Here is an 18239-nt window from a genome sequence, read left to right as displayed (position 1 = left end):
GCACGGGGGAGAAGCAGGGCTGGCTCAGCATTTCTGCTGTGTTCTTCTGCTCTGCTGAAGCCACGCTCATGCATATGATCTCTCAAGCGGAGGTGCATACCAAGAAGAGAGGGGACCCGCAGGGAGGACTTTGTGTGCAGATCAGAAGAGGGGGAGGGGTGCAGGCAGCCTACCAGTTAGAGGACATCACACTATAACACGTGAAGAAGTACAGCCTGGGCTGGGTCGGGACAATGAGAACGTGGAGAGGCTGAGAGCGAGACCTTGATGAGAACGGCCTCCTTTACAGCGTGGTATTGTCCACAGTTTAGTCCTCAGTGGTTCCAGTGACTGGCTGGCATCATCCTCGATTATGAGCCTTGATTCTATCTAGTTGTACATTCTCACTCCGACCTTATTTTTTTTTTTAATATGAAATTTCTTGTCAAATTGGTTTCCATACAACACCCAGTGCTCATCCCAACAGGTGCCTTCCTCAATGCCCACCACCCACTTTCCCCTCTTCACCCCCCCCCCATCAACCCTCAGTTTATTCTCAGTTTTTAAGAGTCTCTTATGGTTTGGCTCCCTCCCTCTCTCACTTTTTTTTTTCCCTTCCCCTCCCCCATGGTCTTCTGTTAAGTTTCTCAGGATCCACATAAGAGTGGAAACATAAGGTATCTGTCTTTCTCTGTGTGACTTATTTCACTTAGCATAACACTCTCCAGTTCCATCCACGTTGCTACAAAAGGCCATATTTCATTCTTTCTCATTGCCAAGTAGTATTCCATTGTGTGTATAAACCACAATTCCTTTATCCATTCATCAGTTGATGGACATTTAGGCTCTTTCCATAGTTTGACTATTGTTGAAAGTGCTGCTATAAACATTGGGGTATAAGTGCCCCTATGCATCAGCACTCCTGTATACCTTGGGTAAATTCCTAGCAGTGCTGTTGCTGGGTCATAGGGTAGATCTATTTTTAATTTTTTGAGGAAACTCCACACTGTTTTCCAGAGTGGCTGCACCAGTTTGCATTCCCACCAACAATGCAAGAGGGTTCCTGTTTCTCCATATCCTCTCCAGCATCTATAGTCTCCTGATTTGTTCATTTTAGCCACTCTGACTGGCATGAGGTGATATCTCAGTGTGGTTTTGATTTGTATTTCCCTGATAAAGATCTCACTCCAGCCTTATTAAAGACTTTCTGACTCTGGGTTCTGGGCTCTGTTTTTCTTCTCTTGCTCTGCTATCTGAACTAAGAATTGCAGTCATTGCTCCCATGCTCCGGGGTCTCTGAATAATAGCAAAATATATTGTATTACCTTTATTTCTTGAAACAGAACATTTTGGACTCAATCAGTGATGGGCAGAGCAAGCTTGATGCTGTGACTCAAGAAGGACAAATTTTGTATGCACATTTGTCTAAACAAATTGTCAGTAGCATTCAGGAGCAAATTACAAAGGCTAATGAAGAATTTCAAGCATTTCTGAAACAATGTCTTAAAGACAAGCAGGCTCTTCAAGACTGTGCTTTAGAACTTGAGAGGTAGGTTGTTTTGATAAGAGTATATTTCATCACACACAGAATATGTTTCTAAAGACTTTGAGAAACCTTAAATACAGGTTCACACTAGAACAGTAATTAATTGCTTGGACTCTGATGGTTTTGTTTGGCTTTATTTTCTATACAGAAAAATTAAGGAATTATGCATAAATGCATGTATTTTTTGTCTATTTGGTTAACTCAAAATATTAGCTTTGGCAACCAGGTTTTAGATTATCCAAGTCTTTTCTTTGTGTCCACCTCTGTTGGGTTGGAGTGACGGCAAAAAAACAAAAACAAAAACAAAAACAAAAAACACCTGTCAGATTCCTATGAATCAAGATTCCAATCGGGAAGCAATGTCAACAGAGGTGAATATAAAATTAGAGGAAAAAAAACTAGGGGGAAAAGAATGTCAGTATCATCAAAACGCCTTTCTAGTCACAGAGTAAATTGCTTCACTCTTGCCAGGTTTCTTAGAGAACTTACATTCTTTTCAAAACTTAGAGCCCTTGTGCTCTTGGATCAATTTAAATCATCATAAGATACACAGAGATAACTTTCCCTCCTTGTCCCAGGGCTTCCACTGCCCTACTCAATCCATTGGAGTCCCCAGTAGTAAGACACAAAGTTAAGTGCATATTGACATAGGAATGTAATCTTGCTAATAATTACCAACTGATTACCAGGAAATCAATTTGACAAGATGGGGTGACTCTGCTTAGATCTCAAGACATGTGTCCACTATTTGTCATTTTGTTACTGAAATAAATGATAATTTGGATGGGTGTGTTGTTGAGTTTTCTTCCATACTTGAAAATTCATGAGATTTTAATTGCCGTCAACATTGTGACCTCAGCTATTTGAATTTATTTATTATAATGAGTACAGAGGATTTCTACAAAGTATTTTCTTTTCTGTAGCTTTGAGGATCAGCACAGAAAACTGAACTTATGGATTCACGAAATGGATGAAAGGTTAAGTACGGAAAACTTTGGAGAGAGTAAACAGCACATTCCTGAGAAGAAGAATGAAGTCCATAAAGTTGAAATGTTTCTGGGAGAACTATTGGCTGTGAGGTATGGTGCAGAAATGGAATAGGTCCTTGCTGTACTAACAAGCTGTTACTTCTCTGGTTGGTTGGCTCTTTGCTTTGGTTGTTCATTGGTTGGTTGCTTGGTCGATTGGTTGGTTGGTGATGGTGGTTGTATCTGTTTCTATCCCTAAATGTCTAGGATACAGATGATTGTGTGGTATTCTGTATGGCAAAGTGGTATTCCAGAGAGAGCACAGGGATAGAGGTGAGGGGCTATCTGCATCCCAGGTCCACCTCCCTTTGCTCAATAAATTGGACAGGCCACTCACTTCCTGTATTTCTTGATTTTGCCTTTCAGCATTTTGCTGCTAGTAGTACCATACTTTGTTTTTAGAGGTTATGATAAGGATAGCAGGTCATAATAAAGGGTACTCTTCATTTATAAAAATAATGCTATAGACCCCAGTTCCCATACATTCTTCACATACTTGAGCAGCCAGTTTTATTTCCAATCCGTACCCATCCTCCTAACATTCTTAGTAATGCAAAAGCTATGGCCATTAAGTCTGACTGTCCTGGAGGTTCCTCTTCTTCATTGCGGTATTTGTCTCTCCGTCGTCTCTTGGCTGAGCAAACATTTCTGGCTCCTTTCCCAGGCAAAGTTCTCTGGCCTGTGCTTTTGACTTCACCAGCTTCAGGGCTTCGCTCACTGAATTCACCATCCACCCTGGCATGTTAAGTTGCTTTGTTGGTACTTGGAGTGCAGGTTGACCCCAAAGTTCTTTTTTTTTTCCTTTTTTAAAATTTAATTTATGTTTTTAATTTACATCCAAATTAGTTAGCATATAGTGCAACAGTGATTTCAGGAGTAGATTCCTTAACGCCCCTTTCCCATTTAGCCCATCCCCCCCCCCCACAACCCCTCCAGCAACCCTCTGTTTGTTCTCCATATTTAAGAGTCTTTTATGTTTTGTCCCCCTCCCTGTTTTTATATCACTTCCCTTCCCTTATGTTCATCTGTTTTGTCCCTTAAAACCCTCATACGAGTGAAGTCATATGATATTTGTCTTTCTCTGACTAATTTCGCTTAGGATAATACCCTCTAGTTCTATCCACGTAGTTGCAAATGGTTGACTCAAACCTCTTAACTATCCTCTTAATGAGCAGATGTACTCATCTGTGAAGCAGCAGAGGCTAACATCCAGCCTGCTTAATCAGACAAATCAGCAACAGTGATCAATTCAGTAAAAAATGTCTAACTCCAAACATATTCATTCCTTCTTTCAGCTGAGTCTTCTTTTTGGTCAAACTTGCCTAAAAAACAAACATGCAAACAAATACACAGACATAACCCATAGTGACAGCTGCTATTGGTGTGCTAGTTTGATGACTATTATAAAATTTTCCTGGAATGCTTTGGTCTCTGTGAGCCCTTACCACGGAGTAAATTCTTCATTGAATCTATACGCGCCAACCCCCAATAGTGAGTTCCTCAAGGTCAGGGACCTTTAGGTCGTTATCATTGTTATAGTCCCAATGGCTGGTATAGTACCAGAAAAAAAAAAAGAAAATATTTGCTGATTTAATAGAAGAACAGTATCATTCTAACTATATGGCTTTCTGAAAATTACACTGCACCTTATTTGCTTTTTAAATCTTGACTCCTGTCTAGATACAATGTAACATGACCACACCTACTTCTCTCTTTCTTCCCAACTGTTAAAATGACTTTACATATTCTTCTTGAGCTGGTATTCTCTGGTGTTCCAGGACCAGGGGCTAAGAATCCTTAAGTGTGTTTGCCCCCAGGCTCTTTGTAACTGGCTACTTCTCTGGACAATCCTAATGTAGTCTGCTGCCCCCCCCCCCTTCCCCAGGTCCTCCAGCTGGGTCACCTGACTTCTCCCTTGCTGGCCACGTGACCCTCCCCGTCCTCTGGATTGTTTTCATCATAATATCACACTCAACTATCTGGAGGGGATGCCTTTTTTTTTTCAAAGTGCCCCAGATTTGAGATTTATTGAACTTCTATCATCCATTAAGGAATTATTTTAGCAACAAGTGATATCCGTCGTCTTGAATTATTTAACTCACTTTGTTGCTTAAGCCAACTTCTTGTCTTACCAGATTATAAGAAATGTAATTTAGAGTAGATATAATGTTGTACAAATCATATATCACAGAGGGCCACAGGATGTTCAGAAAAAAAAATGACAGACCTTGTAGGAGATAAAGTTTGTATTCTTTTCTCAGTACTCACAAGAGTTTGTGTTCACACATCTGCACTCTCCCTTTCGGTATCCTGGAAAATTTTTGATAGACATACTGATCAGAATTCAGAACTCTGTAGAACAAGGTAAAGCCAACCCTCCCACTAAGACTACACTTTCCCTTGACATAATTAACATAAATCCAAACTGAGATGAGCCAAGTACCCAGGATACAACAAGAAAACCCATCAGCACTCATATAATGGCCTTTTGGAAGAAACTGGTTTTTTGCACGTTATCTTTTGCACTGGGTCCTGGGGATATGGGATGAATGCAATAACCCTGGCTTCTGCAGGGTGAAAGCCTGAGGACTGAGACGGAGAGGGTGCATGGGGTCATAGAAAGGGACAGAGACAGAATGGATACGGACGAGGAGCCCTGTACTCTCCTCCCTCCCTGGGGTCAGTGCGATGCTGCCTGTGGAGGTGATGCCTGTGCTGGCATTTGAAAGGCCGACTAGGAAGGAAGCAGAGGAGAGTAGAAGGGTTTTCGCAAAGGAGGAATCCTCGTGTATGCACCAAAAAGCAGAGGGTCTGGGGACAACTCAGGAGTAGAGCATGCAGTCAGAACAGAGAAATGTTAGAGATGAGGCTGGAAAGGCAGTCCTGGGCCATTTTCCGATGTGAATTCCTTAAAATATAGGGCGGGATCTATGCACAGCATAGGTGGATTGAAATCCCCGGATGTGTATTGAGTGCATTCAGAGAAATCATAGGGGATGCAGGTAGCCAGCCCTGTGACGGTCCCCGGCATCTTCCTTTTAAAGGCGTGTTAGCCGTGAGCTCTTGTCTGACTGCTTCTCCAGGATCGACTATGTGTTGCACTCCCGAATGTCAGAATTCCACTTTTTTTTTTTTTCCGTTTTCTTTAGAGAGTCTCTGGATAAGCTTTCCCAGAGAGGGCAGCTTCTCAGCGAAGAGGGTCACGGGGCTGGAAAAGAAGGACGCCTGTGCTCCCAGCTCCTCACCAACTACCAGAACTTACTCAGAACGACCAAAGAGAAACTCCGGAACTGCCAGCTGGCCCTGCAGGAGCACGAAGCCCTGGAGGAAGCTGTGCAGAGTATGTGGTCCTGGGTGAAGGACATTCAGGACAGACTGGCCTGTGCGGAGAGCACCGTTGGAAGCAAAGACGCCTTGGAAAAGCGGCTGTTACAAATAGAGGTAAGCGGAGAACAGCTGCCAGACACGGACAACTTCTAAAGACCAATTTGCTTAGATTCACAAATATCTGAGCTGCGTCCTAATTGTTCCATGAGCCTCTCAGTGAAGATCATGTGGGCGAAACAGAGAAATTGGAGGAAGGGATACGGAGGGATCACGCTGCCCCTTCAGTAGCTTCAAAATAATTTTTGATTTCATTTGGTAAGTATTCAGCAGATGTTATGGGATGCTGACTCTACTCCAAGCACTATGCAAGTCATCGGGGAAATGGAGACAAAGATTCGTGCTTCCTTTCCAGTTCACAGTCTAGTGGGAGAGACTAACCTGGAAATAGTTACCTGCAGTAGCCCATGGAGACAGGGGCCATGACCAAAGGAAACAAGTGTGTCCACCAACCCAGCCTGCAGTCAAATGAAGGGGACCTTGAAAGATGGGAGTTAGCCAGGCAGTGATGGGAGGGGGCTGTTAGGTTTCTGACAAGTGTGTCTTCATTTTTAAAATAATTTCTTTTTACTTTGAAACTAACATTCAATAAATGTACGCTTCTAGGTTAGTGGTCCAGAGTTTTCCAAGAATTTAAATTGGAGTTAATCCTTGACTCCAAGACTCCTGATATCTGATGTTTAAAATAATTAAGTATCTGGGGCGCCTGGGTGGCTCAGTGGGTTGAGCGTCCTACTTTGGCTCAGGTCATGATCTTGCGGTTCATGAGTTCGAGCCCCGCGTCGGGCTCTGTGCTGACAGCTCAGAGCCTGGAGCCTACTTCCAATTTTGTGTCTTCCTCTCTCTCTCTGCCCCCTCCCCCCACTCGTGCTCTGTCTGTCTCTGTCTCAAAAATAAATAAACATGAAAAAAAAAAATTAAATAAAGCATCATTTTGCACTAGGGTCCAGGGTTTCTTGTTGTGTTTTCATTTTAAAGTGAGTAAGGTTTCTCATGGGAAACATAACTGTTTTTAAAAATATGAGAAGGTTCTAATATTCCTACTGACAGGAATTCACTGTTCCTTCATAGGACATTCTCCTGATGAAAGGGGAAGGAGAAGTTAAGTTGAATATGGCCATTGGCAAAGGGGAACAGGCCTTGAGAAGTAGCAACAAACAAGGTCAAAAGGTGATCCAGACCCAGCTACAGAACCTTAAAGATGTGTGGGCTGATATCATGAGCTCCTCCGTCCGTGCTCAGAGGTACAGAGCCTATTTTTAGTGTTCATTTTCCTAAATAAAACCTCGTGGCTTAGTAAATGATGGAACAATGCTGAGAGTATCCTGTGGTAGAGTTACCAAGCATATTATTTTAGCTAGTTATATGCATACTTCTCTGCCTAGATTATACTTTCTGTAATGACAAAGACAGTTTTGTTTCTTTGCTTGTTTTGTGCATGTGTGCGTGTGTGTGTGTGTGTGTGTGTGTGTGTAATACTTACATCTCCCATAATATCTCTCATGGAATCTTGCACACAACGTGGGCTCAGTAAGATCCCTCCTTTCAATTCATCAAAGCAAGGGTGTATGGTCTTTAATAACTTTAATAATGTTTCCCTTTTTAGAGGAACATACAGGGAATTAATTTGTTAGCAACTGTTCAGCGTAAGTGTTTATCTTTTTCTTAATCAGAAGTAATGTCACCCACAATGGGGCTGTGGAAATGTGTGTAGGCTTTTAGATTGTCCCAGTGATGGGCGCATCCCTGGCGTTCAGTGACTAAGGCCAGGAGAGCTTATGTCCTGCGGTGCGTGGGGACGTTCTCCCACACCCAAGGATCCTCCCACCTGGGATTCCGTAGAGAAGACAGCAACGGATGAGGAGCAAGCAGAGAAGATACTGATTGTTAAGCCTGGTGTTGTTGCAGTTAAATTTATGAGTGGAGAGTGCCACCTTCCTTTCTTTTCCACGTATCTGCAGATCATCTGGCTGGCTGGTGGGACCAATGACCTTCAGTCAGAATTCTACTAAATTACATTCCAGCAGGCATATTCTGAAAGCTGTATATACTTTTAGGTCGCAGGGGAAGTGTGTGCTTAATAATAAATAAATGAATAGCGAAGGAAACAGATGAATAAAAGATTAAAGCTCATCACAAAACAAAACATAACACAACACAACACTGCAGTTATCCACACCAATGCAAACGGTGAACCATGGTTATAACTACATTTTAGAGACTTTGTTTGTTTTGTTTTGTTTTCTTTAAATACAGAGCATAGGTGGTGACTCCCAAGGCCAGCAGGACTTTGAATCTCAGGAATAACTTATAATGGTCCACAAAGAAAGAAATCAGATCCTCTGGTTCTATTATTCTAGAATGAGGACTGCTAGAGCGTGAACCAAACCTCCCAGTGCTTGGCAATAGGCTGGCTCCATAAAAGGGAATATGAATGTGGGTGAATGTTTTTTGGACGTTGGAATAAAATGTTAAATACAAGAAGCAGATTCAAATCCTTGATTCTGCTTTTTTTCAGTAAGAAATTAAATTTGACAACCACATATTAAGCAGTAGCAGTGCTCCAATTATAGAGCTAAAATAACGAAAGGAAACAAAGTAGTTTTTGCTCTTTAAGTGCTCAGAGGATAGGGTGGGATGCATTCTAAAACGCTCCGACTCAGGTTGTGTTACTAAGACACTGTGGGCTTGTAGGATAAGGCAGGGCCTGGGGGTGCTTCTGGAGAGATGAGATTGATTTGGACTTTCTAGAAAATTCTTTAAGGAAAGGATAGCACTTCAAAGTACCTATGTTGAGGTTTCTATTGGTGCAAAAGGAGCAATTTGAGGGGATGCTGGAAGTACATTTACCACAGAACTCCAGGATACAGAACTCCACAGAACTCCACCATAGAACTCCAGGATCATAGGCTTATATGCAAGGGATGCTTGGAATGGTCACTAAGATGAGTTTAGAGTAGTTTGTAAAGCTAAATAATGGCATTAACAGATTTTTTAAATCTGTTTTTAAAAAATGCCAGTCCTGGAGAGCCTTTTATTTGACAGTCTGGAGAGCTATTTACTTGGCTATTACTTACATGACTTATATGACTATGTTTCTTATATTATAAATATATTAAGCCCTTTTGTCCTTTACACATTCAACTCAGGAGCACTAAGCACTGTCCATTTTTAAATGAAAATCAATCTAATAATATTATGTACTTAGAAAGAATACCTTAAATTTTGAATTCTAGTCAAGAAATAGTTATCAACTGATTTTTAATAAGGTAAACTGGGTCCAAGAAAATTAAGAATTGGTATATATTAAATAAAATTTAATTGGTGCCCCAGTACTGATGTTTTAACAACAAAATACATAACTTTGCTTACTTAGGTCCATTAGCATTCGGAAGACAAATCTAGATGCCTGTATGACTGTAACATCTTACTTCAAATTCAACATAGATCTCTTTTCATTTGAGGAAACTATTGTGGGTCAGAGAAGCAGTGTTTTCATCACAGAATAGCCTTCAGTAAAACAGCTTACATGGATGCAATGCCCTCCTACTAAGTTTTCAGTAGGCATGTCAAGATAACTTATTTTTGTGATGTGTGACATTAATTCTAGCACTTTGGAGTCTGTGATTAGCAAATGGAACGACTATCTAGAGTGGAAAAACCAGTTGGAGCAGTGGATGGAATTCGTAGATCAAAAAGTGGAGCATCCCCTACAACCACAGCCAGGTCTGAAGGAGAAGTTTTCCCTCCTGGACCACTTCCAGTCCATCGTGTCCGAGGCAGAAGATCATGCTGGAACCCTGCACCGTCTCGCCTCGAAATCCAGGGAGCTCTACCAGAAGACTGAGGATGAATCTTTCAAGGAAACAGCTCAAGAGGAACTGAAAACACAGTTTAATGATATAATCACTGTTTCCAAGGTTAGTATTTTACATTGAAGAAAAAACTCCAAGCGTTCAGGTAAAGAATATACTCCAGGTTGAATTATAGGGGATCTGGCTGCCCGAAAACTACTTGTATATTTAGTGAACGGTTATTACATAAAGATCATTACTCGCCAATGGATCCCCGTGAATCCTTCTCTTTCTGCAGTCTTGGGATTATTTTTATTCTTTGTTTTTCACCGTTCTCCACTTGGGATATTAGTCAGTCCATTCGTTTTCTTTGTTAAGACTGAGCCTCAGATGTCAATATTTGCAGTTCTTCTTCTGTTGTTGGCCATTTGTATCTGTTGTATTAAATGCGAGTCTGTTTGCCTCCTAGATTTCAGTCGTGTACAACGTATGTTGTGCATTTCTCTTTGTAGTATAAACTGCTTTTTCCTATTCTTATTCTCCAGATATAGGCTCCTTTATGTAAAATCAGGATTGTTTTCAGTTCTCTCTGATTCTTTGCTTTCCCCCATGAATTTCTTTTGTGTATTTGTGACAATGTTAAAGAAAATTAGGGAAAGATTTTTTTTTCCCTTTCTTCGTTTTCCTTTGGGGAATTCTCTTTGTATTATTAACACTACAATTTTTAACATATGTGTTAGTTTATCTTAATTTTTATTTTGCTAATGGTTGATAATGGTTAAGCTCTGTGACTCTGAGGCCAAAAAGACCTAAATTTGAACTCTGCCTTTGACCCTCTTTTGGATGTGTGACTTTGGGCATGTTACTTAACCTCTGTGACCTTTGTTAAGTGCTCTTTCCTACAATATAGTGATAAGAGTATCTGTATGACAGGAATGTTGAGAGGACTAAATGAGCAGATACATTTAAAGTGCTGAGCAGAATACTGTCCGCAGTAATTACACTGTAATAAGACTCTAATAACATACCTATAATATACTGTATTGTTGCCTAAATAATAGTTATAATAATTATTAAATGGGTTAGTAGCGAGGGATGTTAGTGAATGTTCATTCCGCATAGATTTTTGTTCTAACCTAAAGTAAATTTAAAGGAAAATGGTTGCTTCCTTAAAGTCTTTCAGTCTAATTAAGATTTGATGTCTTCATTCTAAGATATTAAACAGAAAGTTCAATAATAGGAATGAAATCATTAAGACACCTGTTCTTTTGTCTGACTTCATATTCTCAAAAAATGCCCAGTGTTAAAGTATCCTTTTCTTTGTGCACTAGGAGAAAATGAGGAAAGTGGAAGAGATTGTGAAAGACCATCTCATGTATTTAGATGCAGTCCAGGAATTCACGGATTGGCTCCATTCAGCGAAGGAAGAACTTCACCGGTGGTCAGATATGTCAGGAGATTCATCAGCCACCCAGAAGAAATTGTCTAAAATTAAGGTCAGAAAGCGTACAGATATTATAACTTCATTGTTTCATTGGTTCTTGAGTATGCCATCTCTATGATGAAGGTTCTATGGGTGAGATTGTTAGTTAAAATGTGTCCTATTTTCTATTTGTTGATGTTTATTACCTTGCACCTCACAAATTATAAACAGAAGCAAAAAGGATAAAAGGAATTCAAGACACTTTACACTTGTGAGCAGAAATGAAACATTGTGCATACTTCCATATGCAAATTTGCTCATGGGAGACTATGAAATATTAGCCAGCTTGGAGGGCTGATGGAACCAGATACTATTTTCTAGCACAGTGATGAAAAGGCTTATAACATAACTTAGTTAAATGAATTTGAATAATAACTTGGAAATGTCATCCTAGATGTTTTCATCTGCTTTTCTAGGCAACGGTTCAACAACATAATGGAAGGCAGTGCTTTAAAGAACATTAAAAGTCTCACCTAGTTTATTCCCTTACAAGGGAGCTGGACAAGTGTATTTCTAGTTATTTGAATATTTAATTGCAGTAATTGCCCCCCCCCATGGAAAAAATAGATTTTAATCTAAAAATTAAGCAATGATAGGGGCAGCTGGGTGGCTCAGTCAGTTGGGCAACCATCTTCAACTCAGGTCATGATCTCATGGTTCATGTGTTCGAGCCCCGCGTCAGGCTCTGTGCTGACAGCTCAGAACCTGGAGGCTGCTTCGGATTCTATGTCTGTCTCTCTCTGCCCCTCCCCCACTTGTGCTGTGTCTCTCTCTGTCTCTCAAATATAAATGAACATTAAATTTTTTTTTTAATTAAGCAATGATGAAACCCTAAATGGTTTAGTTGTGGATGAGGAAATGTTGGGAATAAATAGTGTAATTATTGTAGGAATTTAAGATTCACATTGTGTTCTGATCCCTGAACATCAGAATATAAAAGTCCTATAAATAATAGTTGATTACAACAATAATAACTACATTTTGACTATTTATTTATTTATTTATTTATTCATTTATTTTTAATGTGTATTTTTTATTTTTGAGAAAGAGAGAGAGAGCGAGAGCACAAGCAGGGGAGGAACAGCAAGAGGGGGAGACACAGAATCTGAAGCAGGCTCACAGAGCCTGATGTGGGGCTCAAACTCACAAACTGAGAGATCATGACCTGAGCCGAAGTCGGACGCTTAACAAACTGAGCCACCCAGGCGCCCTGAGAATTTATTTTTAAGTGCTTAGAAAGTATGATTTAAATCTTACAGTGACCATGTAGGTTTAAAAGGAGATAATCACACAAAGCACCTTTTGAAATTCTTATAATCTGTGTGATTCTTTAAAATGCTTCTTTGATACATTTCTCACTAATATTTTAATTTATTCATCCATTTATTCAACCAAGGTTGTACATTCCCTCAAGAAACCTGCAGTGTAGTAGGGAACAATGATGCATAAACTGATGGTTATAAAATAGTACATCAGATGTAATGTGAGTTCACTCTACTTCTAGCTTAGGCTCTGGAATCAGATGCCAAGGCTGCATTCTGCCTCTATTGATTTTCTAGCTGTGTTGGGCAAATCACTTGATGTCTGTCCTCAAGCTTCAACGTCTTAATGGTAAATTAATAACAATAGTACCTCGATCACCTAGTGGTTTTGAGGACTTAATTAGATCATGCACATAGACCATGCACATGGCATACACTCAATAAGAAAATTCAACAGATTTGGTCAACGAGGACTTTAATTGGCTAGAGAATGAAAGTGGGGGAAAAGTCAAGAGTGATGGTCTAGACTTTATGCTCTTCCAAACATATGGGAAATGTAGGAGAAGGAGCTGGCAGGAAGAAATTGGAATTTGGGAAGGAGAAAGTGAAACCTGGCAGAGGGTGACACTCTGAGGTCCAGGTCAGTCCAGACTGGAGGCTGGTGTGTGGGTGGGTGGGGAAGGACCTTGGAGGAAATGAGCACCTCCTCTGACCTTCAGCATCATCTCCTCCCACCCCCAAGAGTAACCGCCAAGAAGGGACAACCTCAAAGCCAAATATGTGTGTATAAGGGGTATATGTGCATATGATATTTTTAAATAGTTAAACCCAAGACAAGGAAATACATATACAAGTCATTTCAAAACACTTTAAAGTGATGACATTCTTGTTCAAAATCCGGATGGGTGGAATTAGGGTTGCAAATATTGAAATGTCCCATTTTCTTGCCTAGGAAAACTGAGATAATGCATTAGAGAATGTTTTGGGAAAAACTGATTTTTGACTACTGGTACCGTTTTAACTCTAAATTTGAAATCACCCATAAAGGCAAATTATTAAGTATTTAAATCTAATAATTAGACATAGCTCTTTTTTAAAAGCTATAGTATTTTTTCCCCAAATCACTACTTAGTATAGCACTGATAAACAAGGAAGACTTTTAGAAACCTCCTGCCAAGAAAAGGGTGGGTATGTATATTAAATGCTAACTGTGTAAGGATTCATGTGATTGCCCTTTGGACTACGATATAACTAGATACTTTTAAATTACCTATACTAAAATTTGGCTCTTGTATATAAGTGCAAGAAGGTATATTTATTTTAAGCGAATCTAATGAAATATGAACTGAATTCTATAGGTTCGTTAAGACAGTTTGTATTTAACATAATCTATTAAGCATGCTTCATACTTAACACTGCTATTTTTCTACACTTATTAATTTGTAATTGATTTTCCTCTTGAAGTTTTTTCCCTAATAATCATCTTTTCCTTCGATTTAAGCCAGAACGTAAGTCATAATTTTGTATTAATACTAACAAAAACTTTAGCAACGGATATATAAATGTATAAACAGCAGATGATGAGGGCGCCTGTGTGGCTCAGCCAGTTGAGTGTCTGGCTTTGGCTCAGGTCATGATCTCACGGTTTGTGGGTTCAAGCCGCATGTCAGGCTTTGTGCTGACAACACGGAGCCTGCTTCAGATTCTCTGTCTCCTCTCTCTCTCTCAAAAATAAATAAACACAAAAAATTAAAAAAAAAACCCACCAGATGATGAATTAAGTGAGAGATTTTAAGACTCTATTCTCAGAAATGCCGCTATTTTACCTAATTTGTAACACACATTTTATTTATTTTTTTTTTCAACGTTTATTTATTTTTGGGACAGAGAGAGACAGAGCATGAACGGGGGAGGGGCAGAGAGAGAGGGAGACACAGAATCGGAAACAGGCTCCAGGCTCTGAGCCATCAGCCCAGAGCCCGACGCGGGGCTCGAACTCACGGACCGCGAGATCGTGACCTGGCTGAAGTCGGACGCTTAACCGACTGCGCCACCCAGGCGCCCCTGTAACACACATTTTAATTTATCTTGTCCTTTAGAGTATTTGTGGACTTTCAGCCTAAAAGTTATACCTACGTTGTTAAACTTCTGGTGAGTTTCTTAAAAGTAAAAATGATAGCAATAAATGAACCCAGTCTAAAAGTTACTTTGCACTTTTGGCTACGCATGTCTGTGAAATATTCGTTGTAGTTACTACGAAAATGTTTATTTAAGGTACCGCAGTATTTGACGTTGAGGAGGGCTCATTCTGTGGTTGTGTCGGCTTAGCGTTGAGTCCTGGTGGCACAGAACTGACCTAAGCCGCTATCTTACCAGAAGGGGATGGAAACGGGGGACAGACCGCGAGCGGAGCAGGGCTGCTGCTCTGTGCCAGTCCCTGCTCACTCGTCTGTCACCTTAAGGAGAAAGAGCACATTTACACATTTATTGGAGAAACACACCACAGGTGAAAGTTTATATCCCTTTGTGTCAAGACAATTTCACACATTCAAACAAGGCCTGATTTCAGGGGCCTGTTCAGTCTGTTCCAGGATGCTGCGTGTTCCCTGGCTTCTTTTGCCTGAAACCTCAGCGCTCACGAGGATAACTCTCTGCTCTCGCAACTTAGGGGTGGGCGGATGAATTGATTCCGGTCCCCGCTCTGTACACGCTTGTAAACTCGCGGCCCGAGTGACTCACAGCCTCCTCGGTTGCCACGGCGATGTTCCATTACAGGAGCTGATGGATTCCAGAGGGACTGGGGCAAGCCGCCTAAGCAGAGTGGAGTCGCTGGCTCCCGCAGTGAGACAGAACACAAGTGCCAGTGGGTGTGAGCTCGTGGACGCCGAGATGCAGGCCCTGCGTGCCGACTGGAAGCAGTGGGAAGACAGCGTCCTCCAGACGCGGACCAGCTTGGAGAACCTGGTGAGCCAGATGGCCCTTTCGGAGCAGGAGTTCTCCGGCCAGGTGGTTCAGCTGGAGCAGGCCCTGGAACAGTTCGGTGCCCTCCTGACAACCTGCGCTCAGCAGCTAGCTCTCCTGGAGAGCAAGAACACAGACAAGGAGATAGTGGAATGCTGGCGGAAAGGACAAGTAAGTTGGCTTCCTGTTTTCTCCTGGTGGTTGTGCTAACACTTTTGTTTGGTTCTCCTTGTGGCCAGAAAGCAATGCTAGCTAACTAAAAACATGCCACATTCAGACTTGGAGAAGTATTTACCCAACTATCTTCACAGATCTGCTCGGTTTCCTTCTCTCAGAAGTCAGGCTGTTGTAAAATTACAGATATAGGAGAGAAGGAGTTATTAGTTGTTACAGGAAATGTCCACAGTCAGTGCAGACATTTTACTTTCATTCTTATGGTGTAAGAGTTTGTAATATTGTGTTCAGCCATTCAGCCTGAAAACTAGCCTGTGGGTAGAGGCATAAATAGACGGAGAGTCATGGCTGGTGTTCTGCCAGTGAATTATTTCCAACAATTAAACGATTGAAGCTATAGCTTAAAGGAAGCATTCGGTAATCTCCTAAAGCACAACTATTAGTTTGCACCCTGATTAGCTCTCCTCGGGGTGGTTTTGACAGCTGGGCCTGAATTAACCCGTCAACATAACTCCTGTGTCATGCTCTCTGGGTTGTCTCCCAGGTCTTTTTTTTTTTTTTGCTTTTGTAACGAATGGCAGCTCTTTCAGAACATGAATGTCACAGAGCCTAAAAGGGATAGTAAAGACAGAGCAGAAGCTTGAAACCCTTTCTTTTACTCTTAAATGGTATCTCAAAAGACTGTTGATATTTGTAGTTTTGTAATGCTCGGAACCATGAATATCCTTAAAAGGAAGTTTCAGTGAAGTTAACTTCTCTGTTTCTATTTATGTTATAATCATTTCAAAATAGCTTCCGCCGGTAAGAAAGTCATGTAGTATTTCCAACATTGTCTTGTTCTAAATCAAGTATTTCAGACAAATATAGCACACGACAAAATAAAACTTTATTCTTATCTCTTTATGATATTTTATTTATAATGTTTCTAGCTTCTGGTTGCTTTTTTCCTGATGCCTGTGCTGTCCTTTAGATATAAGCACCAGAATAGAGTATAGAAAGCAATTCTGTAAAACAGAGACAAGTTGGTAATAATAGTTCCAGGTAGTCAGTATTATTCACTCTGTTATAAAAGAAATCAGTTATAATATTTTCATTCTCTTCTGTTTCTCTTCCTTCCCTACCATTAATATGAGTGAAATTTTTAAAAAGAAAGTTTTGGTGGTACTTAAATTATACTACTCTTCTGAGCTGTCGTTTTTTACATTGACACTATTAGTGAACATAAGTGAGGCCTATAGAAAATCCACGTGATAATGCAAAAGTAAATGTGGGTTTTCAGTTTCACTAACAATTCAACGATGACAGCCCTCTGCTTACTGCTTCTAGGTTTGGCTCCACAGCTCATGCTTTTGATGACAATAGTACGTTACCTCTCCAGGCTCAGCTTTTCTCTTATTTTTATTACTAGTATAAGGAAGAAATGGTAATTATGCAATGGAATAGAAGTGTTAGCTACTCCTAGGGGAGCAATCATTTTACAATATATAAATGTATCAAATCGGCACGTTGTACACCTTAAATTTGTGACAATGTCATATATGTTATATGTTAATTATATCTCAGTAGTGCTGGTAAAAAATGAAAAAGTAATTTTTAAATGGAGATAATACTTCTATTACAATGCATACATAGGAAAATGTTACAAAATAATGCATTTGTTAGGATTCTTAACAACATTGTTCTGCTCTTAGGGAGCAATCATAATAATCATCATCATAATAATAATTGTTGACAATCATAATAATAATCACAGACCTTCATAAGTATTTACTTTCTCTTTTGCAATTAAGTGATGATACCCAAGAAATATTTTAAAATATAAAAATGGATCATCTATAAATTATATACAATCATGTTGCAAAAAGCTTATTTGCTGTTTGCGAATTTCATATTTCTTAATATCCATTGGGTTATTTGTGTTTGAAATTTAGCAAATTTCTTAACTTCCATAACTTCTAAGGAAAAAAATGCATCCCAGGACTTAATTGAAACAGAAATATATAACCTGATGTTTATATAATGAAGGACTCTACTAAGATGCTTTAATCTGTGATGAAGTTATGGGAATTTGTTCAGTATAAAATTTTGGCCAAAGCTTTTCACTTTTGATATCAACTACTTTATAAGTAACTAATTCGAATCTCTATTTTTCTTTCTTTCTTTTTTTTTTTTTGCGTTTTTGGTATGTGGTTAGTTTCTATAGTTATTACTAAGTTCTCCCTTAAATAAGGGATACAATATGGTGTAAAATAGCAGTTACTAGTATAGCATTGGAGTTTCAGAGAGAAACTTTCTAGGTATCATAAATCTTGTAAATAAGAGTATGGTAGACTCCTTTGGCCCAGACGCTAAGATAAATAAATAATTTTAAAACCAAGAGAACACCATCCCTCCTCTCAGAATCACAGTCTAAGTGGAAAGGCCAATGGGTTCAAAGCCAATGGAATGCTCGATTGTGATGAGCTGACAAGGTGTTGTGTGTCTTCAAGTGAGAAGTCCCTACCAATAGGTGGGAAGGAGGGCAGAGAGTCCTTAGTGTAGTTGTCATTTGAGCTGAGTCTTGAGGTTTGTTACAGGTGACATGGAGAAACAGTCTGAGGACCCAAAATTAGTGAGGGACAAGAAAAC

General features: G+C 40.0%; 1 protein-coding gene across 1 annotated transcript in view; it reads left to right on the top strand.

Annotated features, from left to right (window-relative positions):
* The window catches only part of SYNE1 (spectrin repeat containing nuclear envelope protein 1), a 480852-nt gene that overhangs the window by 232240 nt on the left and 230373 nt on the right, over positions 1–18239 (top strand). Inside the window, 7 exon segments of the mRNA XM_030316617.2 lie at positions 1323–1528; positions 2449–2604; positions 5703–5994; positions 7009–7181; positions 9548–9857; positions 11063–11227; positions 15252–15608. Of these exon segments, the coding sequence (XP_030172477.1) occupies positions 1323–1528; positions 2449–2604; positions 5703–5994; positions 7009–7181; positions 9548–9857; positions 11063–11227; positions 15252–15608 (1659 nt within the window).

Source organism: Lynx canadensis, chromosome B2, assembly GCF_007474595.2.
Source record: "Lynx canadensis isolate LIC74 chromosome B2, mLynCan4.pri.v2, whole genome shotgun sequence".
NCBI classification, from domain to species: domain Eukaryota; kingdom Metazoa; phylum Chordata; class Mammalia; order Carnivora; family Felidae; genus Lynx; species Lynx canadensis.
Note: the sequence above shows the minus strand (reverse complement) of the source record. Positions and strands in the feature narration are given on the sequence as shown.